Source organism: Eupeodes corollae, chromosome 1, assembly GCF_945859685.1.
Source record: "Eupeodes corollae chromosome 1, idEupCoro1.1, whole genome shotgun sequence".
Classification (NCBI taxonomy): Eukaryota; Metazoa; Arthropoda; class Insecta; order Diptera; family Syrphidae; genus Eupeodes; species Eupeodes corollae.
In genome coordinates this window covers 86,821,427-86,839,778 of record NC_079147.1, presented here as the reverse complement: position 1 = coordinate 86,839,778, position 18,352 = coordinate 86,821,427, and the positions used below count along the sequence as shown (strand labels likewise).

The 18,352-nt window shown below is 36.5% G+C and overlaps 1 protein-coding gene across 5 annotated transcripts in view; it reads left to right on the top strand.

Annotated features, from left to right (window-relative positions):
• The window catches only part of LOC129943213 (unconventional myosin heavy chain 6), a 150,832-nt gene that overhangs the window by 103,727 nt on the left and 28,753 nt on the right, over positions 1-18,352 (top strand). For all 5 annotated transcript variants that reach the window (XM_056052510.1, XM_056052508.1, XM_056052507.1 and 2 more), the window contains exons 5-6: positions 5,919-6,063; positions 6,229-6,803. In XM_056052510.1, the coding sequence (XP_055908485.1) occupies positions 5,919-6,063; positions 6,229-6,803 (720 nt within the window). The remainder of the gene's footprint in view (positions 1-5,918; positions 6,064-6,228; positions 6,804-18,352) is intronic.

Here is an 18,352-nt window from a genome sequence, read left to right as displayed (position 1 = left end):
TTTTAAGAGTTGTAAAAATTAAGTTTATTACAAAAATGTATGTCTGTAAAACCTACTGCCTGAGAAATCGAATTTTTTTTTGTTGAAGCATAAAAATCTGGCTATATGACGTATTTTTCATAGACGCTGAGGGTCATTAACCTCTTAGACCTACACACAATCTGACAGTATGGCAAAATAGCACTCTAATTTCTTATCATAATGGAATACCATTCTCTTTTACCCTAAAAACATAGTATCACAAAGCTAGATTAGAAACTACCTCACCTCCCCCACCTTCCCTCATCAAAAGAAGGACGAAAGAAAACTGCCCTTTGTTTGGTCCTCCTTGTACAGCACACATGCATCCTTAATGTACTTTAATTGCAAATAAAAATTAAAGTAAGTAAACTACTCTAATTTATCAAGTCAACCCCTCATGTATGTAAAAAGGAAACTTTATTTAATTTTTCCTTGTTTTCCGTATGAAAACATTCCCACTTAACTTACAGTTAGTGTCAGAATTATTCTGACAAAAATTATTAATTTTGATTTGTCGATATTTTAAATTTCTCATCATTAAAAACTTTAAAAAAAGGGACCTTTATGCTTTTTCTGAAAACAATTTATAATTCATTATTCCTTGAACTTTTATAAAAAAAATTCACAAGAAAAACAATGTATTTTTTAAAAATAAGATATAAAAAAAGAAATCGTTGCAAACAAATAGAAAAAAACATTATGACCACTTTAAATAATGTTGACAATTGATATGTAATCTGCTTAATTTATGAAAGAAACTTAATGCTTAATATTGAAGCTTTTGTGTTTCACTATTTTAAATATTTTTACAGGCATTGGTTTACACAGTTATTCACAAATACTTATCGCACTGGATAGATGATTTTCTAAAACAATAACTGATTTGGTTCAAGATACTTTTAGACTTATAAGTTTTTCATCTTTAGGAAACCTCTGAGTATCAAAAAAATCAAAAAGCGGTAAACGCGTCCCGCAATATCGGGAAATTAATACTTCGACTCGAAGGTCAAAAGGACGAATTTATAACAAACGAAGAACACCAGAAAAAGCAATATTCTTAGAAAAAAACAAAAAATACTATACTTAGCATCTTTTTGACTTACTCCAACAGCTATCGTAGTCCTTCCTCAACAACTTTTCTCCACGGCTTAACAAAACAAAATCTTTAACTCAATAAAAACTAAAAGAAAAATTATCGTACAAAACAAAATTATTTCATGCAGGTCTTTTCAAAAAAAAAAATTCCTTCACACAATTTTTCTTTCGTCAAAAGGCTTTGGGCGCTATCCAAAAAGTGGCCATCATCATGGCGAGCTTGACCCTTCCGGCAACTTGCACCCAGGCAATCCTCTCGGACCTTTTGCGTGGTGATCGATCTGTCTAGGTCCCGCAACTTCCTCAATCCATAATATTGGGGTGTGCGACCGAGAAGCCAGGTATCTTTCATCGCACGCGATCTCTTTAAAGAGGTGATGCGATCACCCAGTAGCTCAATGAGTGAGTTTAGCTCTTCACTTTCGAACCCATTCCAGCCAAGACTTTCTCTAAAAATCGTGTGGAATTCCTCGCATTACCGAGTACCTACACGCGCTAGATTTTGGTTGAGGAAAAACTACTTATGTCGTTTTGGAGGAAGTCGGTAGCTAAGACTATAATTAAAATAAAAGTTAATAAGATATTATTTTAGTGTATTTTCTATCGTTAATACTTTATGATGGGCCCTCGGTCATACTAAGTGAAAGTTGGTGTGTTTTTCCTACACACAATGTTGGGCTGGGTATCGTCTTCATCCCTTGATGATCCTGTTCAACCAATATATGGGTCAACCGTCGCACAGATCGTTGGTGATACCTGTAAAATTTGCTTTCCCAAAACGCTAGGAGAACAGTTCACTGGCTGATGGTCCAGGTTTCTACTAAACTCTTCTAGGTTTCTACTAAACTCTTTGCTAGCAACAAAGGAGGTGAAAAAAGTCGCGAACTTTGCGTTTTATTTTTTGAATTTTTGCTTGTGGATTCCATGCGTTTACATGTGATCAATCCAACAAATCAAATTTCAAGTCATTCGGTCAAGCCGTTTTTGAGATACGATGGAAGAAAGTTTGAAAAACACAGTTTTGAGAAAAACACGTTTAAAGTGTCAAGTCCTCTTAACTGTGAAAATATCAACTTACTTTTAATCGGCGATGCCTGGTCCATAGAGTATTCCTTCCCCTTCTTCTTGAAACTCTTTCAAAGCAGATTTCGAAGCTCTTGAATCAATTCTGTCGTGTTTAACGGCATCACTTTCGTGCCGCTCAGAACGTGAGATTCGCTTTTCATCACGTTTCTCAACATAAGTATGGGCTTGCGGCCTATAGGGCATTCCATAACCGAAATTGCTCTCAAATCACCTTCAAAATCTTCATTAAAGATAATAACTGATAAGTAGCTTGTAATTTCAACTATCTGTAAGCCGATGTATGTAAGATACTTTACCACCATATTTTTCCATGGACCTGCTGTATCTTTAAGACGACTTCGAATTTTGAAAATCCCTTAACTACCGTATTTTAGACATATGAAACTAGCAATTTATGAAATTTTTTGAACCCATCACATGAGATGACCCCCTTAAATCAACTAAAAGACAAATTCTTACTTGGGCCATATTTCTAATTAAGTGTTCCGCTTCACTATCTTCTTCCCTCTCACTAGTTGGTTATCTATTAATAGCTCAACATATCTCAACATATGTAGAAAACCTCTTTTGCTATTTCAACTAAAAAAAAATTACCCTAAAGATAATGTTATATCACCCAATTGCCAAACTGTCCCGTATTCCAAAATTATTTGAACCATCTTGTCCGATATTTTAAGTTTTCATTGCAATTCTTTCATATTCTTTAAACAACATGGTTTTCAGACAGTCAAGTCTACAACTACCAACCTTGTGGAATTTATGCAATTACGGTCCCGGCGCTTGAAAAAGGAAACGAAGTTAAAGTTATCTCCACTGTCTTTAGCAAAGCATTTGGCAAAATATCCCACGGACTTATACTCTTTAAGCTTTCCCTATAGTTGAAATGATTTTATTACAAAGGATTTCCTTTAACCAAGAAAGCCACGTATGTAATATTCGCTTCAGATGAGCTCTCGCCTACAATTTTCTTTCTACATGTGGCGTACCACAAGGTAGCCACTTAAGCCCTCTGCTTTTTATCGATAATGTAAAAGCTCCTTTATTTAAATAATAATTAAGTAACAACGTCTGTTCAAATTCCGTCATATGGCAATTGAGTAAGTTGACAATTTCCAATGTCCCTAATTACATACATATCTGTCATTCGGAAGCTTCTTTATTTTAATAATAATTAAGTAACAACGTCTGTTCAAATTCAGCTCAAGAATAATAATAATAATTAAAAACATCAAAATAATAATTTTCATAAAGAGGTGTTTTAAGGTTTTTTAGATTACAAACAAGTAAAAAGTTAATGATATACAGTTGATTTCTAAACATTCGCATACCTAACTTTAATCTAATGATACAACATTTTTTAAGTCCATTACGTTGATGCATGATTCTTACCTTATTCAACTAGAACTCCACAATTTCTCATTCGGTATAAAAAGAAACTGCTTATGCTTAAATATAAATAAATGTTAGACAGTTACTTTTTCACGAAATGAAATAAGAACTTTACACCGTCAATACCTCCTGCCTAACCAACCCATTTCCTCTGTTGAGGTTACTTGCAACCTGGGGGTCTCATGTGACCAAGAACTGAATTTCGGTACTCATTTAGATGATACAATACTTAAAACCAACTTAGCGCTCTATTTTGTAAAAAAGTTTTCCAACCAATACTATACCCTATTTCTCTATTACACCACTCTAAGTATGGTCCCCTTACCAACGCGAGCATACACTACCGGTCAAAAGTTTGAGACCACCTTCAAAGGGTTGCTTTATTTGTACCTGGCGCTTGGGTTTATGAATTAATATAGGATTTTTTTACTTACATTGTTAACTTAGACCATTCATAAAAGGTGCAAGTGAAAAACCCCAAATATTATTCCCAGAAATACGCGCCGAGATCAATGAAATCCGGTAAGAACCATTATCTGTATCAACGACACAACGAATTCTAAGGCATGCTGGACTGGAAACCACTTCTAAGACCCCAAAAACAAGATCAAACGGTTGGAATGGGCCAAAACCCATAAGGATGGGACAGATGAAGACTTCAAAAGAGTCGAATGGAGCCATGAGTCCAAGTTTGAGATATTTGGCTCAAATGGCAGAGTGTACGTCAGGCGCAGTGCTGAACAGAAGATGCTACCACACTGTTTGGTCCCAACTGTTAAGCATGGAGGCGGTTGGAGTAGGAGATCTAACACGAGTGATAGGAAGAATGGATAAAGAAGTCTATAAAACGATGTTGGAAGACCACGTTTTGGTATCTGGACTCCGATTAATCGGTGAAGGTTTTGTATTCCAGCAAGACAATGACCCGAAACACACTTCAAAACTTTGCCGGGGATACCTGAAACAAAAAGAAGATGAGGAAATTCCAAAAGTAATGGTATGGCCACCGCAGTCTCCAGATATTAACTCCATTGAGCTCTTATGTGAAGAGCTTGACAGAAATGTCCGGAATCACCACATAACATCAGAATCTGCTCTTTGGGAAACTCTACAAAATTGCTGGAATAATATTCCACAAGAAAAAATACAAAACCTTGTAAGAAAATTGCCCAGAATTGTAAAAAAATTATTGAATTTAAAGGAGGGTTTTTTGATTGAAACTCAATTTAGAGCTTAAATAATTTATGTTTAGTACAAAACTAGTTTATATTTTTCTATTATTTACAACTAGACATGCACTTCACTTTTTTCACGTATCAACTTTTTTCCTAAAACTTAAGTTTAGGGGTTAAAACTCGATAATTCTCAAATTTCAGAGGAGGTCTCAAACTTTTGAGTGCTAGTGTATTTCAAAAAATTGAAAGCATTCAAAGACATTTCCTTCGATCTGATCTCAGAGGCCTACATTGGCATGATCCACTGCTCTTTCCACCATATCAAGAGCGCCTTGAATTAATTAATATCAAAATTTTGGAGGAACGTATACAAACATCTGACATTTTGTTCGTTCATTGTCTGCTTTCTGGGTCTACTGTTTAAATCTTAGCATTAACCCGCGCAATTTGAAAATACTTACCTCTTTTATCTTCACACCCACCGCATCTCTTATGGCTCAAAAAACTTTATTGATTTCAATGTAAGCATTTTTAAGCTTAGACATCGTTTACAAAACTGTCCCTTTCACCAGCCTCAACCTTAGTTGTAAGTTACTTTGTTCATAAGTTAGATTAAGTGTATAGCTTGAATTCAACCGAATAAAATAGAACTCCCAAATGTGTTGCCTTCAATTATTTTACATATACAAATAGGGGTTAAGAATTTCTTAAAAACGTTCAACACATTAAAAGTGATTTTATTTTTTGTCTGTCACTGTATAACGTCAACAAGGACGAAAACAAGCTGTTTTAGCAGTATAAGCAATAAGTCAATGACCACTATCCATCATAGATTGACCCATTTCTTGAAATTCTTCCCCCCTCAAAAGTTCTGTTAAAATATTTAATTTTATTATCTTTTATAAACATAGATATATAAACATAAAAACAAACAGTTAACTCTCTTTTAATAATTATGACATTAACAGTATAATTTTCAACGCGGCTTCATCAGATCCGGCTTTTTATTTTATTAATAATAAATAATCAAACAAAAAGTCCGCTAGACAAAAACAATAAAAAATAGTACTTAAAAATAAAAGAAAATGTTTACATACCTTCCGAATAAATTATTCCTCATTAATTCGTTATAAAATTTCATTTCATTTTCAGTCTTGTGTCATATCCGGTGAATCAGGTGCCGGCAAAACGGAAACGACCAAATTTATTCTACAATATCTGTGTACAGTGACGTGCGACGTCTCCACATGGGTGCAGCAACAAATCCTCGAAGCCAATACAATACTCGAAGCGTTTGGTTAGTAAAAATAAAATCATTTACAAGTCTCATAATAAATTTATTCAAATAAGAATTAAAAGTGAAACTTTTTATTACTAACCCGCTTTTAACAAAGTTAACCAAAAGTCATTGGACTATCGATGCATAAATGATATGAACAATATTTATTTTATATCTTTGCAGGTAACGCAAAAACCATCCGCAATGACAACAGTTCCAGATTTGGTAAATTCATGCAAGTGTGCTTTGATTCGAAATGGTGCATCCGAGGGTGCATTATACAGGATTACCTACTCGAACAGTCCCGCATAACATTTCAAAGTCCCGGTGAACGAAACTACCATGTGCTGTATCAGCTCGTGGCAGAGGGCCAAAATAATAAAGAAATGGCCAATTCATTTCACCTCAAAGAACCTTCGTTCTATCGTTATTTAAATGGTTCGGGCAATGTGCATATGGACATACCGCAGGAGGCGAAAAAATTTGAAGCCCTCCGGATGGCGTTTACTGTTTTGCAAATTCCACAACCGACCATTGATGGAATTATTAGGGTGTTAAGTGCAATTTTATGGTTGGGCAATTTGGATTTTCAAGATATCGATGGTGAGCGATGTGAATTGGCGGTAAGTGATAAGGAAATTGTTGCAACTGTCGCCGATTTGTTGGGATTGAAGGCCGATGATGTGCAGCAAGTTTGTTTGAAGCGGCAAATCAATGTGAGGGGCAATATCACAGAGATTCCATTGAAATTTCAAGAGGTAAGATGATGATTTCTTTATTTATTGGACTTTGTTTTTATTTGATTCGCTTTTTGAACAGTTATGTTTACACATTGTGAAATACAAAAATGTCTTAAGCGAGTGGAGAGATTCTAAACTTTGTCTGATTTTCGTGGTACGGGAAGGTTATATTTGGAAGGTTATGGGGAGCATTCCAAAAAAGTTTGTTAGTATTATCTAACAAAAGAAAAGGTGTTTCAGATACAAAATGGTCTACACCCCAGTGTGTTTAAACTTTTATTACCAATTTTATCAGTTGCAAAGTTCAACTTTGTCGGATTTCTTAAACGCCCTGGGGCCTGCAAAGATAATAAAGGAAATGCTGTAGTGGAGTAACAGCTGATCCTTAAAATTTGGCAAGATTTTTTGACCAGCTGCTTAAAGGCGATGAAGCCCGAGATCCCGACAACGGGCAGACCCGACAAATCCATTTAGTTGATGATTTAAACCTCCACCCACCTGATCTGAATAAGATCAGAGTTGCTATCAGTAGGCTAAAATCGAACAAAGCGGCCGTTAATGACGGTTTGCAGGCGAAGCTTTTCAAGTACGCGGGAACTGATCTGGTAGGGATCATGCACCAACTCATTACCAAAATCTGGTCGGAAGCAAGCATGCCCTATACGAGGGGAATTCAAGCACATCTGTTCGATCCATAAAAAAGGTGACCGCCTTATCTGCGCCAACTACAGAGGCATCAGCCTTTTAAACATCGCCTACAAGATCTTGTCTAGCGTATTATGTGAACGCCTGAAACAATTCACAGATAAACTGATTGGCTATTATCAGTGTGACTTCAGGCCTGGAAAATCTACCATCGACCAAATTTTCACTCTACGCCAGATCCTGGAGAAGACCTTAGAATATAACATCGATGAGCATCATCCTTTCAACGACTTCAAAGCAGCCTATGACAGTGTCAACAGGAACCAACTATACCGTGCCATGTGGAGTTTCGGGATTTCTGCCAAACTGATACGACTTATCAGGACAATGTTGGGGAATTTTCGTTGCTGCGTCAAAATTGGTAAAGACTCAACCGAGACCTTCGAAACCACCAGAGGACTTCGACAAGTCGGTACGCTGTCATGTAGCTGCTTCCATATTGTTCTTGAGGAATGGTGCGAAACACCAACGTCAACATCAATGGCACCATCTTTCAAAAATACACACAATATCTTGGAAATGCAGATGACTTCGACATTATGGGAAGAACCAAACGAGCAGTTTGGCGTACCTTTTCTTGAGTATCGAGTCTGAAGCGAACAAAATGAGTCTTGTGATTAACAAGGATAAAACGAAGTATTTATCATCTTAAAGAGTCGACCTCCATCCTAGAATCAGTCAGAATGTGACCAATGATGAGTATCCTAGAATCAGTCAGAACGTGACCAATGATAAGTATAACTTCGAGGCGGTAAATGAATGTATCTATCTAGGTACTGCTGTTAACTCGTCAAATGACGTCAGCGTTGGAATCAAACTCTTGCTAATCGCTGTTTCTTTGTCCTAAGTAGCAATGGAGAAATAAGGCCATATCGCCATGTACCAAGGAGACATTGTACAAAACCCTAATCATCCAAGTCTTACTATGCGTTGCAGAAGCATGGACTCTTTCGAGAAGGAGACTTTACGTTCCATATTTCGACCGGTTTGTGTCTATGGGCAGAATAGTATTTGGAGGAGACGATATAATCACGAACTATATGAGCTGTAGAGGTACTTGCCACTGGTCAAAAAACTACGTGTTTAACTGGTGGCTCGGATCAGAAAGGCTTCCTTCTCGAAATGGCGCATACAAAATTGCTCGCACATTAAAGAAATGTTCGCACACTGCTCTCTTGGCGAACAAAATGGTTCTTTTTGAAATGTAAATTGTGTACCGTAATGATATTGAGATCTAGGCTCAGTATGCCGTGGTGTATTGATCTTTTTGATTGTTTTTTTTTTTTTTAATTTTGCGAAGTTTATTTTTAAAATGGAGGCTTCTCATAAAAAAGTACCTCTTGAAGTAATAAAACTGATTTTTAAACAAAAAAACGGCGAGAAAGTTATGCTAAGATATCGTCAACTATTGGTAGACCACGGTCTACAGTTCAATATGTATTACAAAATTATTTCAAAAATAAAAGCTTTGAAGTGGCCCCAGGAAGGGGTCGAAAAAAAATACTAGACGCTCATATGGAACAAAAAATTGAAAGAATGGTAAAGGCTGATCCCTAGTTAAGTGCTCCTAAAATAGCTGCTGACATTCAAGCAAATGATGGAATACCGCTTAACCCTCAAACTGTTTAGAACTTTCTGCATTCAAAGAAATATAATGGTCGAGCGGTACAAAAAAAAAACTATATTTTAAGGCAAACGTTTCAAAACGTTTGAACTATGCGAATGCATACGTTTCGAAACTAGATGATTTTTGAAGAATGTGTTGTTCCTTGACGAATGCCGAGAGCAAGTTTAATGTCTTTGGGTCGGACCGTCGCAGATTTGTGTGGAGAAAACCAAACACAGCATTAGATGTGAAGAATTTGCAATCAACGGTAAAACATGGAGGCGGAAATATTATGGCCTGGGGAGCTATGGAGTCCAATGGTGTGAGAACTTTAGTCCCTAGACCTTAGCATCTTTGAGATTATTTAGGAAGAAAGGTCCGAGAATAAAAAATAAGTAATAAAAACAAGTTAAAAGCCGTTACACCTATTGGAAGAATAGAAACAAATTTCCCCGGAAGTCACATCAAAACTAGTCCTCTCTATGAACAATCGCCTTCAGGATGTTATTAAAGCGAAAGGTTATCACACCTGCACGAACAATTTTTTAATATAGTTTAGCTACTTTCATAAGCAATGCTCTCATGAAATAGCCATTTGCATTCCTCCCCTCAAACAATTCAACCGTAATACTCGTTCTTTTAGGAATGCCCATCAGTTTACCCTTGAGTCCAATTTCGGTCGTACAGTAAAGTACAGAGATTCTTTTTTTAGTCGCACTACACGAATGTGAAATGCTTTACCAGACTCAATGTTTCCCACTCCTCACAATGTGCAGACATTCAAAACCAATGAACACCGGTATTTCCTTTCAAATCCTATCCTCCCTTCTTAATTGCTCGCACCGTCTTTAATCATTGTAAGGGTATGCATATACCCTTGAGTGCGCGCACAGTTGTCATTTTAGAACCTTTTTAATCTATATTAAAAGTCATATTTGACTTAACAAAAATACATCTAAAGTCCGTTCCGAAGCATATCTTATCGCATCCCTAGTGCTCCTCAAAGCAACCAACTCTATTTAAACATCAGCTCTTCATTTTTGTAATACATATAAAGTATAATCTTGACAAAATTGTTTCAAGCAAACTCCGGAAACTGAAATCTTAATTTCAGGTTCGTGAAGTATTTCTTCCTTTAATACCATTTCATAAAATCTTAGGTATTTTCCACATCCCTTTAGTATATGATCAACATTCAAGTTCCAGAGAAGGTAATTCACCTCGTATACAAATAAAAAAACTTAAGAATATAAAGGTGTCCCAAAATTAACGCAAGATTTGAATTAAATAGAAACGCCGTTTTTAGTCTTTTGATAGTTATATTTTTTATTGACTCGTAAAGTACATAGGATAGGGTTATGTATGGAATACCACATCGGACAAATGGCCTCCACGGCTTTGCATGCACATGCGCACTCTTTTGTTGAAATTTACCATGACCATTCTGCATAAATGTGGCTGAATTTCGTTGATGCAGCGTTGAATCTCCTCCTTTAATGCACGGGTGGTTGTGGGCTTGTTGACATAGACTTGTGATTTCAAATAACCCCATAAAAAGAAGTCTAATGGTGTTAAATCACACGATCTAGGAGGCCAATGTTGATCACCGAAACGAGAGGGTACACGACCTGGAAATGTCTCATGCAGTAATTGAATTGTTTCACGAGCTGTATGACATGTGGCACCGTCTTGTTGAAACCACATATTGGACACATCAATATCATCCAATTTTGGCAGAAAGAACTGTGTAATCATGTAGTGATATCGAGCACCAGTAACAGTCACTGCTTGACCAGCATCATTTTCAAAAAAATATGGCCCAATTATGCCTCCAGCCCAAAATCCACACCATACAGTCACACGTTGTGGATGCATTTGTTTTTCGACAATCACATGTGGGTTCTCCGAACCCCAAATGCGGCAATTTTGGCGATTGACAAAGCCACCAAGATGAAAATGTGCTTCATCGCTTAGGATGATTTTGCTCGAAAAATCAGGGTCCATTTTTTGATGTTCAATAATCCATTCAACGAACTCTCTTCTCTGTCCATGGTCATTAGGCTTCAATTGTTGTGTTGATTGAATTTTGTAAGCATGAAGACACAGATCTTTGGTGAGTATACGCTGTAGAGAGATTCTTGAAATTTGCAATTCTTGTCCACGACGTCGAATTGAGGTTCCTGGATTGTCAGGAACACTCTCACGCACTGCTTCGACATTCACATTTGGCTCAGTATGCCGTGGTGTATTGATCTTTTTGATTGTTTTTTTTTTTTTAATTTTGCGAAGTTTATTTTTAAAATGGAGGCTTCTCATAAAAAAGTACCTCTTGAAGTAATAAAACTGATTTTTAAACAAAAAAACGGCGAGAAAGTTATGCTAAGATATCGTCAACTATTGGTAGACCACGGTCTACAGTTCAATATGTATTACAAAATTATTTCAAAAATAAAAGCTTTGAAGTGGCCCCAGGAAGGGGTCGAAAAAAAATACTAGACGCTCATATGGAACAAAAAATTGAAAGAATGGTAAAGGCTGATCCCTAGTTAAGTGCTCCTAAAATAGCTGCTGACATTCAAGCAAATGATGGAATACCGCTTAACCCTCAAACTGTTTAGAACTTTCTGCATTCAAAGAAATATAATGGTCGAGCGGTACAAAAAAAAAACTATATTTTAAGGCAAACGTTTCAAAACGTTTGAACTATGCGAATGCATACGTTTCGAAACTAGATGATTTTTGAAGAATGTGTTGTTCCTTGACGAATGCCGAGAGCAAGTTTAATGTCTTTGGGTCGGACCGTCGCAGATTTGTGTGGAGAAAACCAAACACAGCATTAGATGTGAAGAATTTGCAATCAACGGTAAAACATGGAGGCGGAAATATTATGGCCTGGGGAGCTATGGAGTCCAATGGTGTGAGAACTTTAGTCCCTAGACCTTAGCATCTTTGAGATTATTTAGGAAGAAAGGTCCGAGAATAAAAAATAAGTAATAAAAACAAGTTAAAAGCCGTTACACCTATTGGAAGAATAGAAACAAATTTCCCCGGAAGTCACATCAAAACTAGTCCTCTCTATGAACAATCGCCTTCAGGATGTTATTAAAGCGAAAGGTTATCACACCTGCACGAACAATTTTTTAATATAGTTTAGCTACTTTCATAAGCAATGCTCTCATGAAATAGCCATTTGCATTCCTCCCCTCAAACAATTCAACCGTAATACTCGTTCTTTTAGGAATGCCCATCAGTTTACCCTTGAGTCCAATTTCGGTCGTACAGTAAAGTACAGAGATTCTTTTTTTAGTCGCACTACACGAATGTGAAATGCTTTACCAGACTCAATGTTTCCCACTCCTCACAATGTGCAGACATTCAAAACCAATGAACACCGGTATTTCCTTTCAAATCCTATCCTCCCTTCTTAATTGCTCGCACCGTCTTTAATCATTGTAAGGGTATGCATATACCCTTGAGTGCGCGCACAGTTGTCATTTTAGAACCTTTTTAATCTATATTAAAAGTCATATTTGACTTAACAAAAATACATCTAAAGTCCGTTCCGAAGCATATCTTATCGCATCCCTAGTGCTCCTCAAAGCAACCAACTCTATTTAAACATCAGCTCTTCATTTTTGTAATACATATAAAGTATAATCTTGACAAAATTGTTTCAAGCAAACTCCGGAAACTGAAATCTTAATTTCAGGTTCGTGAAGTATTTCTTCCTTTAATACCATTTCATAAAATCTTAGGTATTTTCCACATCCCTTTAGTATATGATCAACATTCAAGTTCCAGAGAAGGTAATTCACCTCGTATACAAATAAAAAAACTTAAGAATATAAAGGTGTCCCAAAATTAACGCAAGATTTGAATTAAATAGAAACGCCGTTTTTAGTCTTTTGATAGTTATATTTTTTATTGACTCGTAAAGTACATAGGATAGGGTTATGTATGGAATACCACATCGGACAAATGGCCTCCACGGCTTTGCATGCACATGCGCACTCTTTTGTTGAAATTTACCATGACCATTCTGCATAAATGTGGCTGAATTTCGTTGATGCAGCGTTGAATCTCCTCCTTTAATGCACGGGTGGTTGTGGGCTTGTTGACATAGACTTGTGATTTCAAATAACCCCATAAAAAGAAGTCTAATGGTGTTAAATCACACGATCTAGGAGGCCAATGTTGATCACCGAAACGAGAGGGTACACGACCTGGAAATGTCTCATGCAGTAATTGAATTGTTTCACGAGCTGTATGACATGTGGCACCGTCTTGTTGAAACCACATATTGGACACATCAATATCATCCAATTTTGGCAGAAAGAACTGTGTAATCATGTAGTGATATCGAGCACCAGTAACAGTCACTGCTTGACCAGCATCATTTTCAAAAAAATATGGCCCAATTATGCCTCCAGCCCAAAATCCACACCATACAGTCACACGTTGTGGATGCATTTGTTTTTCGACAATCACATGTGGGTTCTCCGAACCCCAAATGCGGCAATTTTGGCGATTGACAAAGCCACCAAGATGAAAATGTGCTTCATCGCTTAGGATGATTTTGCTCGAAAAATCAGGGTCCATTTTTTGATGTTCAATAATCCATTCAACGAACTCTCTTCTCTGTCCATGGTCATTAGGCTTCAATTGTTGTGTTGATTGAATTTTGTAAGCATGAAGACACAGATCTTTGGTGAGTATACGCTGTAGAGAGATTCTTGAAATTTGCAATTCTTGTCCACGACGTCGAATTGAGGTTCCTGGATTGTCAGGAACACTCTCACGCACTGCTTCGACATTCACATTTGGCTCAGTATGCCGTGGTGTATTGATCTTTTTGATTGTTTTTTTTTTTTTAATTTTGCGAAGTTTATTTTTAAAATGGAGGCTTCTCATAAAAAAGTACCTCTTGAAGTAATAAAACTGATTTTTAAACAAAAAAACGGCGAGAAAGTTATGCTAAGATATCGTCAACTATTGGTAGACCACGGTCTACAGTTCAATATGTATTACAAAATTATTTCAAAAATAAAAGCTTTGAAGTGGCCCCAGGAAGGGGTCGAAAAAAAATACTAGACGCTCATATGGAACAAAAAATTGAAAGAATGGTAAAGGCTGATCCCTAGTTAAGTGCTCCTAAAATAGCTGCTGACATTCAAGCAAATGATGGAATACCGCTTAACCCTCAAACTGTTTAGAACTTTCTGCATTCAAAGAAATATAATGGTCGAGCGGTACAAAAAAAAAACTATATTTTAAGGCAAACGTTTCAAAACGTTTGAACTATGCGAATGCATACGTTTCGAAACTAGATGATTTTTGAAGAATGTGTTGTTCCTTGACGAATGCCGAGAGCAAGTTTAATGTCTTTGGGTCGGACCGTCGCAGATTTGTGTGGAGAAAACCAAACACAGCATTAGATGTGAAGAATTTGCAATCAACGGTAAAACATGGAGGCGGAAATATTATGGCCTGGGGAGCTATGGAGTCCAATGGTGTGAGAACTTTAGTCCCTAGACCTTAGCATCTTTGAGATTATTTAGGAAGAAAGGTCCGAGAATAAAAAATAAGTAATAAAAACAAGTTAAAAGCCGTTACACCTATTGGAAGAATAGAAACAAATTTCCCCGGAAGTCACATCAAAACTAGTCCTCTCTATGAACAATCGCCTTCAGGATGTTATTAAAGCGAAAGGTTATCACACCTGCACGAACAATTTTTTAATATAGTTTAGCTACTTTCATAAGCAATGCTCTCATGAAATAGCCATTTGCATTCCTCCCCTCAAACAATTCAACCGTAATACTCGTTCTTTTAGGAATGCCCATCAGTTTACCCTTGAGTCCAATTTCGGTCGTACAGTAAAGTACAGAGATTCTTTTTTTAGTCGCACTACACGAATGTGAAATGCTTTACCAGACTCAATGTTTCCCACTCCTCACAATGTGCAGACATTCAAAACCAATGAACACCGGTATTTCCTTTCAAATCCTATCCTCCCTTCTTAATTGCTCGCACCGTCTTTAATCATTGTAAGGGTATGCATATACCCTTGAGTGCGCGCACAGTTGTCATTTTAGAACCTTTTTAATCTATATTAAAAGTCATATTTGACTTAACAAAAATACATCTAAAGTCCGTTCCGAAGCATATCTTATCGCATCCCTAGTGCTCCTCAAAGCAACCAACTCTATTTAAACATCAGCTCTTCATTTTTGTAATACATATAAAGTATAATCTTGACAAAATTGTTTCAAGCAAACTCCGGAAACTGAAATCTTAATTTCAGGTTCGTGAAGTATTTCTTCCTTTAATACCATTTCATAAAATCTTAGGTATTTTCCACATCCCTTTAGTATATGATCAACATTCAAGTTCCAGAGAAGGTAATTCACCTCGTATACAAATAAAAAAACTTAAGAATATAAAGGTGTCCCAAAATTAACGCAAGATTTGAATTAAATAGAAACGCCGTTTTTAGTCTTTTGATAGTTATATTTTTTATTGACTCGTAAAGTACATAGGATAGGGTTATGTATGGAATACCACATCGGACAAATGGCCTCCACGGCTTTGCATGCACATGCGCACTCTTTTGTTGAAATTTACCATGACCATTCTGCATAAATGTGGCTGAATTTCGTTGATGCAGCGTTGAATCTCCTCCTTTAATGCACGGGTGGTTGTGGGCTTGTTGACATAGACTTGTGATTTCAAATAACCCCATAAAAAGAAGTCTAATGGTGTTAAATCACACGATCTAGGAGGCCAATGTTGATCACCGAAACGAGAGGGTACACGACCTGGAAATGTCTCATGCAGTAATTGAATTGTTTCACGAGCTGTATGACATGTGGCACCGTCTTGTTGAAACCACATATTGGACACATCAATATCATCCAATTTTGGCAGAAAGAACTGTGTAATCATGTAGTGATATCGAGCACCAGTAACAGTCACTGCTTGACCAGCATCATTTTCAAAAAAATATGGCCCAATTATGCCTCCAGCCCAAAATCCACACCATACAGTCACACGTTGTGGATGCATTTGTTTTTCGACAATCACATGTGGGTTCTCCGAACCCCAAATGCGGCAATTTTGGCGATTGACAAAGCCACCAAGATGAAAATGTGCTTCATCGCTTAGGATGATTTTGCTCGAAAAATCAGGGTCCATTTTTTGATGTTCAATAATCCATTCAACGAACTCTCTTCTCTGTCCATGGTCATTAGGCTTCAATTGTTGTGTTGATTGAATTTTGTAAGCATGAAGACACAGATCTTTGGTGAGTATACGCTGTAGAGAGATTCTTGAAATTTGCAATTCTTGTCCACGACGTCGAATTGAGGTTCCTGGATTGTCAGGAACACTCTCACGCACTGCTTCGACATTCACATTTGAACGGCTTGTTTTTGGACGACCAGTGTGTTTGGCGTCTCCAACGGATCCAGTCTCCATGAATTTTTCAATTAATCTCTTCACAGTTGACGAAGTTAAAACACTATTCCGACCATATTTTGTATGAAATTTTCGAACTGCAGCCGCCAAGCTTTCACTATTTTTGAAATATTCTTTAATAATGAAGACACGTTGTTCTATTGTGTAACGCTCCATTTTTAATAACCCTATACTGTTAGCTGTCAAATTGCTTTTTTTCAGGGTTGCCAACACTTCACTGCACAAATGGCGGCAAATTCAAATCTGGCGTTAATTTTGGGACATCCTTTACTAGAGAATTCGAAACTGTATTCAAAATCTTTTATAGGCTCAGCATCTTCTCCGTTAAATCACATGTCTTCTATGTTTCGTGGTTCTAAATTTTTTTTTTTACAAAATTCTCCGTGACTCCCGCAATAACTTTTCTTATCGCCCACAAACCTTTTATTTTTGATTTTTGGTTAAAAAATGCACTATAAATGTCTTGTTCAAGTAGGTACTTTGATATCAATATCTACCCTATGAAATAAGTTATTCGATTGTCACCTTTAGTCTAATTATATAATGGCTGAATCATAAACTCGCTTCGGCTGAGTTACGGTGGGCCTGCTTCGAGGTTGCTTTGAATGACATTTCTATTATTTCCTCCCACCAAAGAGCAATTATTTTGTTTGTTGACATTTCAGCTGTTGAGCTGTCAGACAAAGCAAATGTTCAGATAATTGAACTAGATCTTCCGTTTGGATTCACATTACGTACTTTTACTTACGATTGTCAAACGAAACGTGAGGTCGAAGCTCCACTGTGATTGCATGTATTGAATTCCTATGGCTGAACTCGTAAACGTCAGGCGAGGCCGAAGCTGAAGCGTGTTTGTGATTCAGCCATAAAAGACTCTTTACATAAAATATGTAACTATGTTTTGAATTCAACTTTTTTGTATTCTTCAATTAATCTTCAAGATAGTATCGTAAAGTATATCTTCTTAATTAAAATACAAAATTTATTACTAATGGCTTTCGGCCTAACAACTTAATTATGTGTGCTAGAGTACAAGTACATAATGTACTCTCTTTACATAGTTTTTTTGATTAATTGATTTTATACGTACGTATGTGCGTTACGTTGCGTGTTTGTAAGCTCCATTTCATGTAAATGCTGATCCCTTAATTTTCGCAAACACGTAACCTGTGACAGATAATTTCTAAACCAATTAAGACAGTTATTTATGTTCGTTGTATAATTTCCCATATGACATTCCATTTCTTTTTCTGCCAAAAACATTTAAATCAAAATCCAAAAATATTTTATTTACAACCCAATAAAATAAACAATTGTATCAAATTAAACAAAAATCTACTAATGTGATAAAACACATTCAAAATTTATTCAAATTTTAAGTGAGACAAAAGAATATAAGCTCTTTTCATAACAGATATTCAAATACAAATCCCAAAATTGATTACCATACTTAAAATATTACATTAAAAACGAAATTCACATAATTAATCTCCTCAATTTCCAGTCGAAGAAAGTTACTTTTCCCTACATATGAAATAGGAGCCATTATAATCTTTAATTCATTGTGGATTTTTATAGAGTTCACAACATTTTGACACATAAATTAGCCCACCACACCACACCACACCAGACGCAGACCACCAACCGTAAGACTATTAACACGCAGCCCCAATGAAATAAATTGTCACTCACCGTTAAAATCCTCCAATCCCTAGAAAAACAAAATAGTTATAGTCGCAGATTTATATCGATTAATCCCTCGTTTACACTGTTTATCATT